This window comes from Mustela erminea, chromosome 12 (assembly GCF_009829155.1).
Source record: "Mustela erminea isolate mMusErm1 chromosome 12, mMusErm1.Pri, whole genome shotgun sequence".
Taxonomy (NCBI): domain Eukaryota; kingdom Metazoa; phylum Chordata; class Mammalia; order Carnivora; family Mustelidae; genus Mustela; species Mustela erminea.
In genome coordinates this window covers 5,818,918-5,841,149 of record NC_045625.1, presented here as the reverse complement: position 1 = coordinate 5,841,149, position 22,232 = coordinate 5,818,918, and the positions used below count along the sequence as shown (strand labels likewise).

The window sequence follows — 22,232 nt, the reverse complement described above, 5'->3', positions numbered from 1 at the left end:
TAGGAGAAGAGTCTTTCCAGCTCCTCCAGGCTTTTTCAGTCGATACCTAGAAGTTTAATGTCCCTTTGAAAATGGTGCCAGGGAGAAGCAGGCATAACTTGTTCTGTTACTCAACATGTCTGTTTCCAGTTACAGCATCATGATTATGCAAATAATCTTTTCTTGAAACTCTGAAATTATGTGCCTAAATATAATTGCCAAGATAGTTTTCACCAAATTTGAAAAGTAATTGTCTAAAACCCACTTCACTTTAAGTCTTTATTTTTTTTAAAGATTTTAATTATTTGAGAGACAGAGATCACAAGTAGGCAGAGAGGCAGGCAGAGAGAGGGGTGGTAGGGGAGGCCGACTACCACCTGAGCAGAAAAGCCCGATGTGGGGCTTGATCCCAGGACCCTGAGACCATGAACTGAACCAAAGGCAGAGGCTTAACCCACTGAGCCACCAGGCGCCCCTCATTTTAAGTCTTTGTAACTAGTGTTCCCTTTCTCCTCTCAATTTCAAACAAATGACTGGCACAATATAGCTCTGAAATACCTGAAGGAAGCGATTCCTTACAAACTTCTGGATAGATACCATTGGTATGTAATAACCCCTGTGAAGGTCACATAGTAATTCCCAACGGAAAAGAAGCAAAGAATAAGGGGCGCCTGGGTGGCTCAGTGGGTTAAGCCTCTGCCTTTGGCTCAGGTCATGATCTCAGGGTCCTGGGATCAAGCCCCACATCTGCTGGGGTGGGGGGTGTCTCTGCTCAGCAGGGAGCCTGCTTCCCCCCCCTCTCTGCCTGCCTCTGATCTCTGTCAAATAAATAAAGTCTTAAAAAAAAAAAAAAAATAAGAACCCAACTTTAAGCCCTTGTAAAACTGTTTCCCAGAAACTAAAAGACAAAAGCTTTCTATTTTGTAAACTATTTAAATGTTTCATGGCCGTTGTAACACTTAATGAAATTAAGACTCTTCCTAATCATTCCATTTTTAGAAGCCTATTAGTATATTCGAGTTGAAAACCAAGAGTCTCAAAAATGGCACCTTGCTTTAAAAAGTAAACAACAGAAATACTCCAAAGCATTGCAGACTGCCTTTGAAAATGAAACTGCAATTAAAAATCACCTTTTCTTTGAACAACTACTTTCACAGTGAAGTGAGAATCAGCTATCTCTGAAATCTCTCGATGCCAAAAAGAAAGTACCACTTATGTTCCTACTATGTTCTCTCATTTTGCTGATTTTTTTTTTTATTTATTTGATAGAGAGAGATCACAAGTAGGCAGAGAGGCAGGTAGAGAGAGAGGGAAGAAGCAGGCTCCCTGCAGAGCAGAGAGCCTGATGCGGGGCTCGATCCCAGGACCCTGAGATCATGACCTGAGCTGAAGGCAGAGGCTTTAACCCACTGAGCCACCCAGGCACCCCTCATTTTGCTGATTTTTAAAGTGCCTTCTGAAATTATTTCTAACATTTATTTTTTTTAAGATTTTATTTATTTATTTATTGACAGAGACAGAAACTTCAAGAGAGGAAACATAAGCAGGGGGAGTCAGATGGAAGAAGCAGGCTTCCCACTGAGCAGACACCCTGGATGCTGGGCTCAGTCCCAGGACCCTGGGATCATGATCTAAGCCAAAGGCAGATGCTTAATGAATGAGTCATCCAGGTGCCCCTAGCATTTCACTTAATAACACATTGGTTACTTATATTCTGGGATTTTAATCTTTTAAAAGATTAGAAATGGTAAGACTTAGAAAACCTTGCAAGCTATAGTACGAGATGCACAGACCCAGGTCTGAAGCAGAGGAGGCTGGAGTTCTGGTTCTAAAGATACTTGCAGAAGATTAACAACTAGGTGTATGATCTTGACCAAGTCACTTCAGTGCCTTGGATTTGTATTCAAATTTGCTAAACAGCTAGATGTATCTGTTGATTATCTAAGAACCCTTCGAGCCTAATATGCAAATGATTTTTTTTTTTTTAAGATTTTATTTATTTATTTGACAGAGAGAAATCACAAGTAGATGGAGAGGCAGGCAGAGAGAGAGAGAGGGAAGCAGGCTCCCTGCTGAGCAGAGAGCCCGATGCGGGACTCGATCCCAGGACCCTGAGATCACGACCTGAGCTGAAGGCAGTGGCTTAACCCACTGAGCCACCCAGGCGCCCCGCAAATGATTTTTTATAACAACACAGGACAGAGATGAAAACTGGGCTTTGCGGTTGGGGCCTGAATGAGCGGTCCATCTGGGTCATTTATAAATAAGCAGAAGCCCTTGAATAAAGTAATCTAACCCACCCTCATCCTTTAAAAAAGAGAATAAAAATAGATACCTTATAAGGTTTTTGTGACATTAAAAGAGATAATGTATATATAAAGTACTGAGCAGAATAGTTGGAAATTCAATCACTTGATAACTAAGTTTAACTACTATCATCTTGGATTCTTAAAGTAATGGTTTCTTGTTCTGTTTCTTTGTCTGTAAAATGGCGCAGTAAGATCAGATAAAAATTCTGTTCAGAGATGTAAGATTAGTATGTATGTAACAGACCGCCAAAGATCAGAGGTTGGAGAAAGAAGAGATATGCTTCCCCAACTAGTAAACAGTGCCTCTGTCTTCCTGGCTCCACCTTAGTGCCCTACTTTCGTCCTTACAGAGGGAGTGACAGAATCTGTACCAGTGTTTTACTCAAGGGAGGAATTCAGATTCATGACTTCACCAAAATTGCACACAGCTAAAAAAAAAAAAAAAAACTCGAGTTCCCTGACTCCCTCATTCTTCCTTTCCCTATTCTGTATTTTCCCGACTGATTTTTTTTTTCCAACCTGAGTGCAGCCCATTAGGGCCATTAAAATATATTAAATATTAAAATATGTTAATTTCATTTCCTAGTTCCAATGAACACGTCCAGAATGGTATTCCGTCATACAACACACTCGTGGTTTTTTACTTTCTCCTTTTTCACTTGATTGATTTCACACCAGGAGCATGCACCGCTTCTACGGCAAGCTAAAACACAATTTAAAAACAAAACCTGGGGGCGCCTGGGTGGCTCAGTGGGTTAAGCCTCTGCCTTCGGCTCAGGTCATGATCCCAGGGTCCTGGGATCGAGCTCCACATCGGGCTCTCTGCTCGGCAGGAAGCCTGCTTCCTCCCTTCTCTCTCTGCCCGCTTCTCTGCGTACTTGTGATCTCTGTCTGTTAAAATAAATAAATAAATAAATAAAATCTTTAAAAACAAAACCTGGGGACGCCTGGGTGGTTCAGTTGGTTACGCAGCTGCCTTCGGCTCAGGTCATGATCCCAGCGTCTTCGGATCGAGTCCCACATCGGGCTCCTTGCTTGGCAGGGAGCCTGCTTCTCCCTCTGCCTCTGCCTGCCACTCTGTCCGCCTGTGCGCTCTCTCTCTCTCTCTCTCTCTGACAAATAAATAAAATCTTTAAAAAAAAAAACAACAAAAAACGAAACCTGGCCAGTCTACTGGCGATTTTCATAAGCATGTTCTTCTGCAACTTCTTGACAAAGCGGTGATAGAAGGGACCCAACGACTGCCTTCGCTACTGAAGACCTCCCTATAAAAGATCTCCCTATAAAGCCCACAGATTAGAAGCACATAAAGTTTCCACACCGAATTCAGAGAAAAACGCGGAGACCCAGACTCTCGAGGTAATATGACGCAGCATTTAAAGGTTTCCTTTTGATTGTCAACCTGGAACAAACGACGTAAGGTCTCAGAGCCTCAGTTTGCTTACCTGGAAAGTGGGGATAACGATCACACCTACCCCGTACCTCCCCAGATTGTTCCAAGGATCAAACTCAGTAATGCACACAAAGGGCCTAGGTACCCGATAAGGGCTCAGTAAATCGTATTACCGCAACCATTTCGTCTGAAATTTTAGTGTGAGGTGCCCCAACAAAACCGAGGGACCTAGGACACGCCGGGAACTCGGTAATTTCCACGGACTCAGCGCCGCTCCTGAAGCCGGTCCGCTCCTCGGCCGCGCACGGTGCTGCGGCCACGGTGTCAGACTTCCCACCCGCAGAGAACGCGGATCCCCCTGCGGTCGCGGCCTCGCAGGCCCAAGGTCGCTTGCAAAACTCTGCGGGGCTGACCAGAGGCCCCGCGAGCGGAGAGGGGGAGGAGCGTCCTGCTCGGCCACTGTTGCCACGGCAACCGCCACAAATTTCTCAAACATCTCCCCCCACCACCACCGCCGCGGGAAGGGCTCCACCCCTTCCGGCTAAACCGAAAGTCCTCACAGCGGAGGCCAAACTGAATGGCTCCAAGGTAGCCACTTTCGGCCCCTCGGCCACTTCCCCGGCCTCACGCCCCAGGAAACAGCCCCTCAGGCACCGCACTGCCCGCCGCCGACCTCCTCTTCCAGGCCCTTCCGGGAGTCGCCGCCCTTTGCCCCCGGAAGTGGGCGGGAGAGGAAGCGGCTGGTGATGCTGGAACAACATGGCCGTCCCGGCGCCGGTCGGCCCCTCGGGCTCCCGCTGTCCTCCGCTGGTCGCCGGCGTCCGGCTGCTCCCACTGCTGGGGCTGCTGCAGCTGCTGGCTCAGCCCGGCCTGGGCCGCGTCCACCACCTGGCGCTCAAGGTGAGGCCCGCCAGGGCCGGCCAGGGGCGGCCAGGGCCGGGCGAGGGGCGGAGGCCGAGGCCTCTCTCCTGGGCTGGGGGCAACTTTGGCCCACGGTGGGGGGGTCTCTGAGCGATCGCCCTCACCCCTTTCTGCCCCCGACGCGGCGTCTCTCTGAGAGGGGTCTTTTGGGAACTGTGGGAATGGCGGGGGTCTTCGGGCCGTCTGGAAGGGGCAGGAAGATTCGAGCTGAGCCTCAGAGGGGAAGGGGCTGAACTGCGGCGTTAATCCCCGAGATTGCGGAAGCCGCGCTTGCAGTCCCTGCTGGCTTCCCTAGGTTCCTAGCTGATAGCGACCAGCTCTTCCCCCTCCCTTTGCCCCTCTAACTTTTATCCCCGACTTCGCTTGTCGGCGGTGTCCACTTTTCATCCTCTTGTGCCCCTTGAAGGTATGCGCAGCCTTAGCCTCAGTTTCCCGGTGCGGCTTAGGGCGCCGTCTGGACTGATGAAAGCGGGAATCTCCAGGAGGAATTTCAAATCTTGCTGGAAATACACGATCGAGAATTTAAAACCAACATTAAAAATGTGTTTCTGATGAGAGAGCCTGCCCTCTTCTCCCTCACTCATGTCGTTGTCTGCCTAGGGAAGAGATTTATGATAGGCCTAGAATGATCCTTTGGATCTTACTTTGTAACTCACAGCTAACAGCCATCTAAGGCTGCCTCCAGGCGGTTCAGCAGGTTAATATATTTGGGGAGTAGAAAAGTAAGTCGTTATGACCCAAAGCCTTGTACGTGTTTTTCAAAATGTACAATTTTCTAAGAAGTTGTAGGATTATAGGAGGTTCGTCTTACTAAAACACATCACTTTAACAAACCATGGAGCATTGTATTTTGTGAAGGCAGAATTTAAAGAATATAGAATGCAGATTAAAAGGCCTGGCCAGACCCATACACCAACTTTTGGTTCTCAGCTTTTGTTGTTTGTAAGTAAAAATTATCCTGATTAAAATGGTTCTTAAGTGCAGGGAGATAGGTGATCCTTGACTCCTTTTGAGAATCTGTTGAAATATAGAACCTCTCCCCAGAGAAGTGCAGGTAGAAATGTAGACAAAACATTCTTGGGGAGTTTCTGGGACTTTTTAATTCTCTTGAAATTTACCCTGTGGCAAGGCTTATGACTCCAACTTAAGAACTCCCGATTTTCAGAATGCTTTCATTTTATAGGTTAGGATCCTTAAATTATGTAGAGTAACTGAATTCATGTAGGTTATAAATTAGAGACAAAGCTAGTGATAGGACACACTGGGCCATGTCTCTTGGCTCCCAATCCAGTGCTCTTTCTATATTTCTAGAATTAAAATGTCAGGTGGTCAGCATCACTGGGTAAATACTGAAGTGTTGGTAGAGATAAAAACATATATTGACCTCAGTGGTAGAAACACACTGAATTGGTGTAATTCTGGTACTTGCTTTCTTCCTGTTGTGCTAAATTACTTAATGTTTTTCATCTGTGTACATATTTCATAAGTATAATGGTGGTCGTTCCATAGTAATACTGTAGTGATTTCTTTTCTGTTAAAGTAAATATTCTGACTTCTTCCCCAAGGAAACAGAAGTCACCTGAAGGGAGCCCCTCAAAACAGCAGCATTAGATTGTCTTCACACAGAGCTTGGACTCATGACCCTGAGATCAAGAGTCAGACATTTAGCTGACTGAGCCACCCAGGTGCCCCAGATTCCTTCTCTTTCTCTAGGCTCCGTTTTATAAAATACCTTATTGACGTACAGTTTACATTTCATGAAATTCACCCGTTTTAAGTGTACAGTTTAGTAAATTTGTTGAGTTGAGCAACTGTCACCACAGTCCAGCAGCAGAACGTTTTCATCCCCACCAAAAGATCCCTTGTGCTGGTTTGTGGTTCATTCCCATTCCCACCCCCAGCTCCAGGCAACCTCTAATCTCCTTTCTGACTCTATAGATTTGCCCTTTCTGGATATTTCATATAAATGGAATCACACAGTATGGGGTCTTTTGGGTCTTTTGAGGTTCATCCATGTGTACGAGGTATTAGTAACCCATTCCTTTTTTGTGGCTGAATACTATTCCATTATGTGGAGAGACCGCATTTTTTTCTTCTTGATTCACCGCATGATAATATTTGCGGTTTTTTTTTTCCTTTTGTTGGCCATCGTGAATACTGCTACAGACATTCACATGTGTGTCTTTGCATGGACATGTGTTTTCTAGTTTAATGTGTTCTTCTATCCTTTGTCTGTTAATTGGACTAGAGGCTTGATCATGTTCGGGATTGATTCTTTTGGCAAGACTACTTCGTAGTTAGTGCTGTGTTCTTGCACTGGAAGACATAGTGTCTGATTGTCTGTCTTTCTGTCATGTTCATGTCCAGGGCTTACACTTTAGTGTTTATTAGTCTTTAGTCTTTCCAGGCTACTGTAACAATACCGCAGATTGGGTAGCTTATAAACAACATAAATTTATTTTTTAGACTTCTGGAGGCTGGGGATTCCAATATGGGATTCTTGCTTTGTTGAGGGCCCTTTTCCTGGCTCATAGATGCTGTCTGCTTGCTGTACTTTTACGGTGAAAGGGGTGAGGGATCTCTGTGGGGTTTCTCTTACAGAACATGAGGCTCAGCCCTCATGACATGAGTTCCTCCCAAAGACCCCTACCTCCGAATACCATTATCTTTGGGGACAACACATACATTCAGACCATAGCAGTTAGGCATTTGATCTGTAATTATGCTGTCTGGTGTCAAAATATAGGACCGTCTTGATTAAGTTATATGTCTGTCATGTAGTAGATCTTGTTATATTTCTCAAATATGGCACAGGAAACAAAGGAAAAGTATCAAGTGCGAACAAGTGTTACTCCTTAGGCACTCCTATGCTTAGGAAGCATAGACTGCTTGTGTTAGTCGTGATCCCACGGGCCATCCAGGAGTGACGGTTTCAGAGCAGCAAAGCAAGCAGATGTGGTCCTCTATATTCTGAGTCTAGTATAGACTTCCTTCTTCTTCTTCTTCTTCTTTTTTTTTAAAGATTTTATTTGTCAGAGAGCACAAGCATGGGGAGCGGCAGGCGGAGGAGGTACACATGAGCCTGGAGGTCGTGCTGAGATGTGTGGATTTTGCTTTGTGTGAGGAGAAACCTGCCTTGGTTTTTGGTATAACGGCACAGTTCCGTGGGGAAGGGACATTAAAGCGGAGACCTGGAGAGTGAGTAAGAATGTGCCAGGGTGTAGGAGTGGGGTGGGGTTAGACTGTGTGTGGAAGAGAAGGCACGAGAGATTGGTGTTCACTTGCTACTCCGACTTGCTACTCATCTGTAAAGTAGGAATGATGCTTGTTCTCTCACGGGGTAATTACAAGGCTTAGGTATGTTTATGTAAAACACAGCACTGAGTAGTAGAACCAACCAAACAGTAATCCATTCATTCTGCATTTATTAAATGTCTACTATGTGGGGGGCACTAGAAATGCAAAAATGAGACAGGCACAGAAACAGGTAGTTGTGTTTTGGGTTTTGTTGTTGTTTGTTTTCTCAGTAAACTCTCTGCCCAACGTGGAGCTCGAACTCACCGCCCTGAGATCAAGAGTCAACGTGCTCTAACAACTGAGCCAACCAGGCGCCCCTCTTTGGCCTGTTTTCTAATTGGGTTTTTTTATTGTTGGGTTTTGACAGTTCTTTATATATTCTGGATACTGTGTTTTTGTCAGATACGTGCTTTGTGCCCCAGAAACAAGTAGCTTTGTTACAGCATTGTGTTTTCAATAGTCATGCCCTGAAGTAGGTGGGGGTGGGGTGGGGGAAGGCAAAATCCCGAACATTTTCTAAGAGTGTAAGACAGGGAAGATTTTCTGTAAGAGGTAGCATCTGAGTTGAATCTCAAGACTGTACATGCTAGGAAGAGGAATTAGCTGAGAGAAGCATATGGAAAGAGATAGTCCAGTCAGAGTGGGCAGTCTCATGAGTGTGGCGGCAAGAAATAGTCCACTGTCGTGGTGTTGGTCGATAAGGAGTGAAGCACAGAGGTAGGCCATTATGGTATGTGAAGGCGTTTGAATCCTGTCTGTAGCATTCAGGGAGCCACTGAAGTTTTTTTAGGTTGGGAGTGATTGTGTTTACATTCTCTTTTTTTCCCTATATTTTATATATATATATTTTTTTTTGTTTGTTTGTTTTTGTTTTTAAAGATTTTTTATTTCTTTATTTCACAGACAAAGATCACAAGTAGGCAGAGAGGTAGACAGAGAGAGACGGAGAAGCAGGCTCCCTGCCAAGCAGAGAGCCTGATGTGGGCCTCGTTCCCAGGACCCTGGGATCATGACCTGAGCTGAAGGCAGAGGCTTTAACCCACTGAGCCACCCAGGCGCCCTTATTTTGTATTGTTTTGAGAGAGTGTGTGTGTGAGCAGGGGCAGGGCAGGGGGAGAGGGAGAGAGAGAATCCCAGGCAGGCTTCGTGCCCAGTACAGAGCCCAACATGGGGCTCAGTCTCACGACCCCGAGATCATGACCTGAGCTGAAATCAAGAGTCAGATGTTTAACCAGCTAAGCCACCCAGGTGCCCCTAGGTTGACATATTTTAAAAATTAATTAATTTATTTTGTAAATAAACATATAATGTATTTTTATCCCCAGGGGTACAGGTGTGTGAATCGCCAGGTTTACACATTTCACAGCACTGAGTTGACATTTTAGATAGGTTTCTGTGGACGGTTGATCAGGAGGGTAGGACTGGAAGCAAGTGATAAGCCAGTGATAGACGGGGTTTAGGTACAAGATTAGGACCTAAAGTAGGGCATTGTGCAGAGGAGGGAGAAGAGGGTACAGGCAACTAGCTTTTTGTTTTTTCTTTTATAAGATTTATTTTATTTATTTATTTATTTATTTTTAAAGATTTTATTTATTTATTTGACAGACAGAGATCGCAAGTAGGCAGAGAAGCAGGCAGAGAGAGAGAGGAGGAAGCAGGCTCCCGGCTGAGCAGAGAGCCCAATGCGGTGCTTGATCCCAGGACCCTGGGATCATGACCTGAGCCGAAGGCAGAGGCTTTAACCCACTGAGCCACCCAGGGGCCCCTATAAGATTTATTTTAAATTTAAGATATTATTCTTAATTTTAAGGATAAATTTTTTAAGATTTTATTATTAAGTAATTTCTACCCCCAACATGAGACTCGAACTCACAACCCTGAGATTAAGAGTCGGAGCTCTACCAACTGAGCAAGCTGAGTGCCCTGACCACTAGCTATTTAGAAGGTAAATGATGGACAGACGTAGCGGTGAAGGAGGGGGTGGCATCTAGGTGGCTGGCAGAGGTTATGAAGGGAGATGCTTCTTCCACCACCTACCAGGCTGTAGGAGGATGACCAGATAATACTGTGAATGTGGCTTCATGGTTGGGAAGGGAGCAAAGGAGCAGGATGGCTATCTGTCCTCAGATTGCAAACATATGTTCCCACCCTCCTACTCACATTCATGGTGGAAGGATTAAGTTTGGGGATATAATTATCGCACTGCTCTATTTTGTGGGACGTGAGGGGCAGCTCCTGTGTAATTACCCATTAGCATAGCTGAATTACTCCTTTTCCTCTTATTAAACCAATGGAGTGAAGCATTGTTCTTTGGCTTGAGCACATGCTGCTCTAGGTAATTGGTGTGGCCAAAACACAGCAGGCCTCCATTTCGTTTGGGCATGGATAATGGGAACATATGGGTTGATCTGGGTCTTCGTCATTTTTCATACCTTTTCCTACCTTCTTTTATGCACCCAAGTGGCATAGTCTATAGCACTTTGAAGGTTATTTTAACACCAGTACCTGCCATTTGAGCTCGAAAGACTCCTAACCTCAGTGTTTGCTTTAAATGGTTCCTTACATGGATCTTTCAGGGTTTCATCTCTCTCTCTCTCTCTCTTTTTTTTTACAGATTTTATTTATTTATGTGAGAGAAAGATAAAGTGAGTGAGCGAGAGAGTGTGCACGTGCACACGAGCAGGGGGAGGGGCAGAGGGAGAAGCAGACTCCCCACTGAGCAGGGAGCCCGCTCCAGGGCTCAATCCCAAGGTTCTGGGATCATCACCTGAGCGGAAGGCAGATGCCTAACTGACCAAGCCACCAGGCACCCCTGATTTCTTCTAAGTACAACTGTGTATCAAGCATCCGGTCTTCAGCATGTGTGTATGAGCACCTAACAGGCCCTTATAAAAGTGACGACTCTTTGGTGGCATACGTGCTAGTTTGCTTTCTTCTGAAAATATTAGTGCAGAGGAATCAAATATCTGATCGCTAGAGTTTTTCATATAGTAGCCCTGGAAAAGTCTGCTGATCGTTTCGTCTTTTTTCCCCCGACTTTTATTGCCCCTGCCCCTTCCCCTGCTACTGTTAGACATTTTTGTTTCTTCTTTTTTCGTCTACCTCATATGTAGTTTGCTACTTTTTTAACTAGTAGAAAAACACTTGGAGTCAAAAAATCTTGTCTGGACCAGCTAGTGGGTTTTCTTTTCCTTCACCTTTTTAGTTGAAGGATAAGACATATGTGGACCGGGTAATTAAGATTTAAATACTTCAGTGTGAATGATTAGGAAGATGGATATTTCTGTATCGATATCTACTGCATTGACTAGTGTACCTCCAAAAGTATTATCTACCCAGAACCTCAGAATGTGCCGTATTTGGAAATAGGCTGTTTGCAGAAGTTAGTAGTGAAGATTAGGTCATACTGGATTGGGATGGGCCCTCCTTGCAAAATGACTGGTGTCCTTACAAGAAGAGACGCACCCAGGAAGGAAGAAGGCCATGTGAAGGCAGAAGCAGAGACCGGGGTGAGGCATCTGCACGCATAGCAGATCCATGGGTTGTCCGCAGCCACCAGAAGCTCAGAGGACACAGGGAAGGTTTTTCCTTAGAGCCTGTAGAGACATCTGTAGCAGTGTGATGCGGCGATGATCATAAGCAGACAGATCAGATCCCTCTCTGCAGGAGTACGCAGACCCCACTGCCCCCTGATCCCACCAGCCTCACATGGCGGATCTTCCTTAAATCAGTGGCCGTAGCCCTGTTGCACGAACTGCTTTGTGAGGCAGCCTTCACCCCCAAAAGTATCTGAAAAGTTTTGGGAAATTGAGAGAGGATCTTCCTTATCCATGCTGTGCCTCATCTCAGGGCCATGGATTGTTCGCTGGTCTATCCTAGTAAACCTCAGACCCTTCCTGGGCAGCCTCCAAAACTGTGGTCATTATGTAAAGTCATGTGGTTAGCCTTGTCTGCCCAGAGTATTGCTCAGGTTGGTCTAGAAGGGGATACAGAGGCGCCTGGGTGGCTCAGTCGTTTTAAGCATCCAGCTCTTGATTTGGGCTCAGGTCATGATCTCAGGGTTGTGAGATTAAGCCCTGTGTCTTGCTGAGTGCTGGGCAATGGAACCTGCTTAAGATTATCTCTTCTCTCTCTCTGAGAAAAGGAAAGGAAAGGATACAGAATGCTTTTGCAGCTGTGTGAGGTCAGACCCAATACCTGGGCCTTGGGAGCATGGAAGAGAGCTTGGTCAAGGCAGCCGACAGCTCAGCCAAGGCAGCACGGAGTGAGACAGGAAGAGAGCTGGGCACACGGGACACCGAGCCAGATGCTGTTGGTACTTCCAGTGTTGTTTTAAATCTTTCGTCCCTCTTACGTGTGCTGCCAGAATTGTAGTATGTGAGACTGCTGTGTGCACGGGAAGGTTGAGACCACTGGTCCACTCACATGTTCGAGGCTCACTTGGAAACGAGGTGTCCTACAGAATCTGTTTCAAGTGGTGGTCCTAGCTACTTGGTATTAAAGTATCCTATATAACCTAGAGACTGTGCTGATGTTGGATGTTTTTATTCTCTGACTCCTTGTAGCAGCCCGTTGAGATAAATGTCTTCATCCCTGCTTTATGAGTTAGGGAAACAGAACTCAGGTTATGTAAGTGGAGGGGACAGAATTTGACAGGATCGGGGTTCGTTCCGTCTCACCACTCGTACCAGGCAAGCAGCCCTCAGTGACTGTCACTCAGGAGGGCCCCGATGGCCAGGACCCCAGACTTCTGTGTTTTGTATTTTTTTCAGTTAGGTTAGCTGTCAGAATTTTGCTTTATTGAGTCAATTTGACCTCATTCCTTTTGGGAGTTGCTGTCTGAAAACAATGAGCCAAGAGTTTGCATATTAAGCTCCGTGGGGAAGCGGCTCCTCTCATCAGTAGTGGGCAGGCAGCGAATGGTCGATGGTAGTGTCCTTGTTTCTCTCTGTTGTAGGGAAACTGATCATGCGTGCCTTTTGCTAAAAGACATTTTTGCATACCTTTGAGATCTGATATTGGTTTTCATCAGAGGTCACAGGCGTGGATGCTGTCAGAGCTAAGTAGAAGCCATGTATGCCGGCGCCGGGAGACCCCAGGGAGCGTGACCTGCAGAGCGCGTGCTTCTGCGGACGGCTGCTGCTTCTCCGCTTTTGCTGCATTGGAATGTGGCCGAGACATGCTGAATCTTGTGGTTCTCTTTTTGTTCCCTCAAGAAAAGATAGAAATTCCTGCGTTTAGGTGATACTAGCTACAACTACTTGAGATTAAAAAACAAACTAACATGTTGGCCAAATCTGACACATTTATAGGCCATGCCATCTGTGGACTGCCAGGTGGTGATCTGTTTAAAATGAAGCGGCCAGGTAGGTGACCTTCGGCTGGCTCAGTGAAGTGTTGCTGTATTTGTTCTCTTAAGTTCAGTTGATGAGAACAATTAGATTGAAGTCTCTTTCCTCCACTTGTTTATATTTGAAAGCAATTTAATGTGAAATTGTGGCAAAGTTAAGGCAGAAGCATTTTTTTGTATTCTCGTTTTTATTTATTTTTATTTTTTTAATTTTTTAAAAGGATTTTATTTATTTATTTGTCAGAGAGAGTGAGAGTGAGCAGGACAAGCGGGGGGAGCAGCAGGCAGAGGGAGAAGCAGGCTCCCCATCGAGCAAGGAGCCCGATGTGGGACTCGATCCTAGGACTTTGGGTTCATGATCTCAGCTGAAGGCAGACACTTAACCATCTGAGCCACCCAGGCATCCCTATATTCTCATTTTTGGAAGAAGAGGATTGTTTGTGCAAAACAACTATTATTAAGATGAGGAGAAAAGAAGAATATACACCAAAATAGTAATTGTCTTTAGGGATTATGAGTGTTTTTTCCTATTTCATGTTCAGGTCAGATCTTTCTCCTAAAGCTCTGGATAGCTAAATCCATCTCCCCACTTCTTTTTTTTTTTTTTAAGATTTTATTTATTTATTTGACACAGAGAGAGAGAGAGAGAGAGACAGTGAGAGAGGGAACAGAAGCAGGGGGAGTGGGAGAGGAAAAGCAGGCTTCTCACCAAGCAGGGAGCCTGATGCAGGGCTCGATCCCAGGACCCTGCAGTCATGACCTGAGCCGAAGGTAGATGCTTAACGACTGAGCCATCCGTGCACCCCATCTCCCCTCTTCCGTCCATTTGTCTTGTAAGCGTCTCTGCATGTTGGAAACCCACTTATCCTTCCACTCCGTCACCCCAAACCTGTCTACCCTTGCTCCAGATGGTCTTTCGTTGGTAACTGGGACCACCAGCCACTCATTTTATTCCATGACTTCTCCTCACTGAATTCCGTGAATGTGAGGTCCAGGCCATCCTTCTACCTTGTGGGCCAATGTGGTCTTCTAGATGGTGGCCCAGCATTAGTCCACTTTTTTATTTGTTCTGTAGCTGGAGTGACCTGTCTAAACACCAAATCCAGTTATGTCACTGCCCTTTTCTGCCCATTAGGGGCACCCTCTTCCCCTTAGGAGGGAGCTCACAGTCTCAGCAGGGCAGCCCGTCTCTCTGTGAGCTGGCCTCCTCTCTCATCTCACTGCCTGTCATTCAGTTTCTCAGTCCATAAGGGTGCTGCTTGGTGAATTTTCTTTTAACTGAACACAGGTCAAGAAATAGGATGTCACTAGCACCCGAGAAGCCCCCTGGTTCTCCTTTTGGTCACCAAAAGTCCTGAAATAGCCAGCACACATCTAAACAGAAGAGAGGTCTTGCCTTACTTGGTTTCAGAGCATAAAGCCATATGATACTGTAGCGAGAATCAGATCAGTCGGACAGAGTAGGAAGCATTACCTTTTAATGAGATCTTGATGCGTAATAGAGGTGGCGCCACAGAGCAGTGGAAGTTAGGACAGATGGCTCTGAAATAGTCTTAGGACTAGTGGCTTTCCGTATGGGGAGAAAAAAATGAACTAGAGAACTACCTTACACAAAAATATATTCCTGGTAGGGGCGCCTGGGTGGCTCAGTGGGTTAAAGCCTCTGCCTTCCGCTCAGGTCATGATCCCAGGGTCCTGGGATCGAGTCCCACATCGGGCTCTCCACTCGGCGGGGAGCCTGCTTCCTCCTCTCTCTCTGCCTGCCTCTCTGCCTACTTGTGATCTCTGTCAAATAAATAAATAAAATCTTAAAAAAAAAAAAAATATATATATATATATATATTCCTGGTAGATTAAAAACCAAAATGTGAAAGCGACCCTTAAACTTTTAGAATAATGTATCATTACTATTTTATGACCTTGAATAGAGAAGGATGTTTCTAAAAAAGAAAGAATGAAAGATTTAAAAAATACTGTCAGGAAATGGGGTGCTTCCATGGCTAAGTGGGTTAAAGCCTCTACCTTCGGCTTGGGTCATGATCCCCCAGTCCTGGGATCGAGCCCCACATCTGCCTCTCTGCTTAGCAGGGAGCCTGCTTCCTCCTCTCTCTCTCTACCTGCCTCTCTACCTAATTGTGATCTCTGTCTATCAAATAAATAAATAAAATCTTTAAAAAAAAATAAAAATACTGGGGTATCTGGTTGGCTTAGTGGGTTAAAGCCTCTGCCTTCAGTTCAGGTCATGGTCTCAGGGTCCTGGGATGGAGCCCCGCATCGGGCTCTCTGCTCAGCAGGGAGCCTGCTTCCCACCCCCACCCCACTCCGCCTGCCTCTCTGCCTACTTGCAATTTCTGTCAAATAAATAAATAAAAATTTAAAAATAACAATAAAAATACTATCAGGAATAAAGATTGATAGGTTTTGTCCTTCAAAATTGGGAAAAAAAAAAAAGGGCAAAAGATAATACACAATTAAAGGTGAAAGACTGGGGAAGACACCTGCAACATAAAAGTCCAAGCTTAGGAGACAGAATGTATAAAGAACATTAAAAATCCAAAAGGAAAGTGGTAGAGGCTCTAAAAAGGCATTTTGCTAAAGAAAAGCCCAAATGCCTACTAACAGATAAGGTGCTCAGACTCATGAAGTAGCAGCAGCTAGACCAGCGTCAGCACGGGTTTCTCCCGAGACTGGGCGAACCTGAAACAGCAGATTTCAGTGAAGATATAAGGAAACTCCTATACTTTGGAGATTGTTTGGTGATTTCTAGTAAGCTGAAAGTATGCGCACTCTGTGTCCCAGGATTTTCACATCTAGATGTATATAGTCTCAATCCCCACACAAATATCCGTAAGAAAATGTGTACAGTGATGTTCGTAACAGCGTTGTGATGGCTAAAGATTGGAAATTACCTGAATGTACACGGATGGGGAAGTGGATGTACAGATCTTCCTTGACTCACCGTTGAGTCCTGATAAACCCACTGTAAGTTGAAAATGTCAGAAGTTGAAAATGCATTTAATACACCTAACCTACCGAACATCAGAGCTTAGCCTGGCCTGCTTTAAACTCTTAGAGCGCTTAACAGTCACCTGCATCTGGGCAAAATCACCTTACACGCGGTCCGTTTATAATAAAGTGCAGAATATCTTGTGTAGTGTATTGGATACTGTACTGAAAGTGACAGAGTGGTTGTAGTGTAGGGGTTGGTTTCCATTGTGATCACAGGGTTGACTGAGCAGCAGCTCGCTGCCACTGCCCAGCAGGATCGCACACACCTCCAGCCTGGGAAGAGAGCCGAGTTCAAAATTTGAAGTGTGGTTTCTACTAAATGCTTATCACTTTTGTGCCATTGTAAGGCCAAAATATTGTAAGTCGAGCCATGGTAGATTGGAACTGCCTGTATTGTGATGTACGTGTGATGGACTGTAAGCAGGTAAAATGAGGAACTAGAGCGTGTTAAGTGTATCAACACAGAAATGTCCTCAAAAAGCACAGTGTCCGGAAATGCAAGTTGTAGAAGTACTTACACATTATGACACAGTATATCCAAATTTTTAAAACACAGAATGATAGTATGTGGTATTTATGGATATGGATTGGTTTATTAAAAGCATTTTACTTATTTTTTTGTTTTTTTGTTCTTTTTTTAATTAATTATTCTTATTAACATATATGTATTATTTGCCCCCAGGGTACAGGTCTTTGAATTTTCAGACTTACACACGTCACAGCACTCACTATATTAGCAAAAGTATTTTAAAAGGAACAGTGAGAACACACCCAACCCGTTCATGAGCATGGGGAGGGGTTTGGGAGATTAGGGTTAGACAGAGGTACGAAGGTGCTTCTCTGCACCGAGGTTTCATTCCTTCCCGCCTTCCCACCCTCCCTTCCTGTGGATCCAAAGCAGCTAGAATGCAGACATTTCATAAGTCCAGAGAGTGGGTGAATCGTATTTGTTGGTACTTTTACTGTTGTGTAGCTGGGAGGACGGCAGGCCCCGTGAGGCCGAGAGATGGCTGGTCTGGCTGTCCTTTGGTGCACAGTGCCCGGCACAGGGTGGGGGTCCAGCAGGCGTGTGTTAGATGAGGGGAGGAATGCCTCTCTCTGTCCCAGTTTTTCCCCAGTGAGCACTTACTAGTGGAGAAGGTATTGTTGGCTTGTTCGTAAAAATAGGAATTCTCTGAACCTGGATAGTGGGCTTGTGAGTGCTCAGTAATACCCAACCAATCTTGTTTGTTTGCTTTTTTAAGATTTTTTTAAAAAGATTTCATTTATTTGAGAGAATGAGCAGAGGAAGAGAGAGAGAGAAGCAGATTCACTGTTGAACAGGAAGCCTGACGTGCGGATCTGTTTTTTGTTTTTTGTTTTTTGTTTTTAGATTTTATTTATTTATTTATTTATTTATTTAAGAGACAGAGAGAGCACAATTTGGGGGGAGAGAGCAGAGGGAGAGGGAAAAGCAGACTCCCCTCTGAGCAGGGAGCTGGACACAGGGCTCACTCCCAGGACCCAGAGCTGAAGGCAGGGTCTTAACCGACTAAGCCACCCAGGCGCCCGACAACCAGTCTTCTTACGGATGCCACCAAATAGCAAGACTGTATGTTGTGACTCTGCTGATACCTTTCTAACTAACATATATTTTTTTAAGTTTTTTGTTTGGTTGGGCTTTTTTTTTTTTAGTAATCCCCACACCCAACGTGGGGCTCAAACTTGGGATGCCAAGATCAAGAGTTGCGTGCTCTGTGGACTGAGCCAGGCAGGCACCCCTGACATTTACAATTTCTAAAAGTTAGGTTTGATTGTAAAAGCTATCCTACAACTCAGTCTCAGAAGTCAAATAAAAATGATTTTGTGAATATAATACTTCATTTTCAGAGGCATAGTTTATAGAAAACAAAAAAGTGTTTTGGTTGGGTATGTATAAATTAGAACACCATGAGTTAACAATCACCTTTCTTTTTTCTTTTCTTTTTTTTTTAAGATTTTATTTATTTATTTGACACAGAGAGAGCAATCACAAGTAGGCAGAGAGGCAGGCAGAGAGAGAGGGGGAAGCAGGCTCCCCGCTGAGCAGAGAGCCCAATGCGGGGTTTGCGAGGGGCTTGTGGGACTCAATCTCAGGACCCTGAGGTCATGACTTGAGCTGAAGGCAGGGGCTTAACCCATTGAGCCACCCAGGGTTCCCCTACAGTCGCCTTTCATAAATCATCTTGAAACAGCGACGTAGTATTTATGGGACAGGTGACTTTTTTTTACTTTTTGCTCATCCAGAGGCTTGACTAATACAAGAAAGCCACGAGCATGTTGAAGAGCCCTTTCCGCTCCGGTCCCCTCGGTTAGGTTCTGTGTCATTTTTCCGCAGAACATTAATGATCTTCATAGGCGCATTCCCCACTTAGAGGTTTCTTTCTTTTTTCTTGTCTTTTTTTTTGGAGTAATCACATTGTATAAAATCGAAGATCAGGTTTTGTGCAGAGGTCTTCAGTGACTTTTAAGCCAAAGAGCAGCCACACTGGCCTCCTGTCGTCATCCTCCGTCTGCCGAGCTCCGGGCCGGTGCAGTGGCCTGGAACACCGTTCGCCCCGCATGCTCACACTGCCCTCCTGTCTCTGCCTGGAGGTGCCTCCCCGGTGAAGCTTTCCAGGACCACCTGCCTCTGAGTGGCCCAGAGGCCCACGGTCCCGCTCCTCCTCTCCCTCCCCTGCACTGTTTGTCTGCGGAACTCCTCACAGGCGGATAGACCACAGCCTTTACTGCGTGTTCTCACCCGCTCTCTGCGCTAGAGTAGAAGCTCAACAGGGCGGGCTTTTTTTTCCATCTTGCTCAGTGCTGCCTTCAAAAAAACCTAGAGCAGTGCCTGTAGGTACTCAGTAAATACTTGTTGAATGAATGTCCTTGTCTTTTTCATTTATTATCTTAGCTTTTTTTTTTTTTTTAAGTAGGCTCCCTGCACCATATGGGGCTTAAATTCACCACCCTGAGATAAAGTGTTCTCTGCTTTACCAACTGAGCCAGCCAGGCCCCCCTCTCTATATATTTATTTACTTATTTATTTTAAGGATTGTATTTATTTATTAGCACGAGCACGCCAGGGGGGGAGAGCAAGCAGGAACTGGTGGTGGGAGGGGCAGAGGGAAAGGGAGAAGCAGGCTCTGGGCTGAGCAGGGAGCCCAAAGCAGGGCTTGGTGGGTCGCAGGACCCTATGATCATGACCTGAGCTGAAGGCAGACCCTTAAACCACTGAGCCACCCAGGTGCCGCAGGCACCCCTCTCTTGCAGACATTTTTAAAATGTTGGTATACCTGGGCCTACATCCTTTTTTTAGACCGCTACAATAATATTTCGTTGTAAGGAGGACTCATAATTGATCTTGATTTTAGTTCTAACCAGAGCTGCTCTGAATATCCTTGTAGATATATCTTGGTGTGTCAGCTCTCCTATTTCTGTGGTGTAGATTCCTAGGCATGGGATGACTTTAAATAGAAGGTACCAAACAAGGTTTGGTTTGTAACTACAAGGTTCCATCAGTTCACACTTCCACGAGTAGCGTATAAGAATGTTCAGCATTCACTTACCCACATACTTCACGACACCCCACACTGTAAGTCTTAATAACTTCTACTAACCTGATAGGAGAAAGATGACCTCTCATTTTAAGTTGACTGTTAGTGAGGTTCAAGATCTCAGCATGTTTATTACCTTTTAATTTCAGATTTTCTCTATAAGTCAGATATTTTAGAAAAACTTATTTTGTGAAGAGTTTACTTCTGAGTGTGTGTATACGCTTAGATGCTAAGAACGTATTTGTGGTGGTAAAAATAAAGTGGCTTGCAAACAGAAAATAGGAAGAAGAGAAAAAAAAAAGCACATCTATAATTATGACCTGAAACTGCACATTTAAAAAATATTTTTTGGATATGGGACGCCTGGGTGGCTCAGTTGGTTAAGCAGCTGCCTTCGGCTCAGGTCATGATCCCAGTGTTCTGGGATCAAGTCCCACATTGGGCTCCTTGCTCAGCAGGGAGCCTGCTTCTCCCTCTGCCTCTGCCTGCCATTCTGTCTGCCTGTGCTTGCTCTCTCCCCCCCCCCCCCGACAAATAAATAAAATCTTTAAAAAATATATATATATATTTTGGATAAACTTTCTGGTTTAATTTTGATAAAATTTTTTTGCCTTTTTAAAAAAAGATTTTTTTAAAGATTTTATTTATTTATTTGACAGACAGAGATCACAAGTAGGCAGAGAGGCAGGCAGAGAGAGAGGGGGAAGCAGGCTCACCACTGAGCAGAAAGCCCGATGTGTGGCTCTATCCCAGGACCCTGGGATCATGACCTGAGCCAAAGGCAGAGGCTTTAACCCACTGAGCCATCCAGGTGCCCCTAGAATTTTGATAATCTTAAAATGAAGTTTTAAGTTTACAGACAGTGTATTGAAAATAAAGACAAACTTTTCAGAATAAACTAAAATAATTCAGAATGATCTGCTGGTGCCACATTTTCTGTAATTGGGTCCTCTGTAATAAGTTAATTATATTAATTCAGATTGTTTCATCATCATCATCAAACTGATAACTTATTTCCTTGTTTGGGTTAGTACTTTTGAGATTGTAATTGTGTTTTCACTGATTTCAGATGATCTAAGTCTACTAGGAAAGCCAGGAAAAACTACAAGTTTTTACGACCCACTGTATAAATATGTATCTGGGATCAGTCCTGTATTTTATGTTCCTGTAAACTTGACTTCTCATGGATGAACAGTCTTGCTTAATTAACTTGATAAGCAGTTTATTGTGGTTAAGAACATACCATGTGAGTATGGTTATGTTTTTTTAAGAAGCTCTTATCAGATATACACTGAAATATTAACAGATGAAATGACAGAACATCTGGGATTCGAGTTGATTTAGAATGAGATCCCATTTGGAAGAGATCGGGGTGGGGAGGAGTAGAGAGGGTCAAAGTGGACGATGAGTTGATGGTTTGAAATTTTCTACAATAAAAAATTTAAAAATGAACAAAAGATATACTGTCTATTTGGTTGTAAAAGGTATGAGGTGGCCAAAACCACTTGTTTGGGGTTTAAACACACCTGAGTTAGAATACTGGCTTTGTCGCCTACTAACAATATGATTTTAAGCACACTCTGAGCCTCTGTATCCTCTATAAAATGGGCATATTTATGATACGAATCGAGTGGTACGAATCGAGTGATACGAATCGAGTTGTGATACGAATCGAGTGGTGGTAGATGAAGCTCTTAGCACAGTCCGCTCCAAGGTCAAGTGTTTGCAACCTGAAATCCTTGGGGAAACAGACATATATCACTGCGATGTCAGTGCTAATAGAAATGGGGGGGGGGGCGCCTGGCTGGCTGAGTTGGTGGAACACGCAAGTCTTGATCTCAGGGTTGTGAGTTCAAGTCCCATGTAGGTTGTAGAGATTACTTTACCAAAAAAAAGAATAAGGTGGTTTTGAAAACGTAATTAAATCTTCATTGCTTGTGTCTGCTTTGGCCTTTTAACTCTGCGTTGGCACCCCCTCCTTGCCTGTCTCCTTTTGCTTTGCCGTCCTGTCTTCAAGAAACAGACCTTGCTGCTCCTTCTGGGAGAGTGTCTGGAGGAAGAAATTGAGTGCTGAGTCTCTCACACTCCTACCCTGTTCCCAGATGCTGGCTGGAGCACTTTGGCACAGGAGGTACAGAATAGATGGGGCGTTTGTCCCAGAGTGCCCAGATCTCTGGCTTTCCCACGGTAGAAGGAGAGGTTTCTGTATTCCTGTTTGGTCAGGACTGACTAGTGGCGGTATTTTCTGGAACTGAGTATTTTTCACTTTTAGGGCTTCAGCCATAAGTGGTGTTTTGTAAATACTGGTTTATTTACACTGAATTGAGTCAAATACAATCGAATGAGCAATTATGTTTGACCTTCCCGGTTCCTTGTAGTTTAAAAATGTTCGTTTCTATGATTTGTGTACGAAGTAA

At 44.6% G+C, this 22,232-nt stretch overlaps 1 protein-coding gene across 1 annotated transcript in view; it reads left to right on the top strand.

The window, feature by feature from the left end:
• Positions 1–4,221: 4,221 nt before the first annotated feature.
• GPR107 (G protein-coupled receptor 107) overlaps positions 4,222–22,232 on the top strand; it is a 76,314-nt gene continuing 58,303 nt past the window's right edge. The window contains exon 1 of the mRNA XM_032306529.1: positions 4,222–4,581. Coding sequence (XP_032162420.1) covers positions 4,441–4,581 — 141 coding nt within the window. The 5' untranslated portion in view covers positions 4,222–4,440. The remainder of the gene's footprint in view (positions 4,582–22,232) is intronic.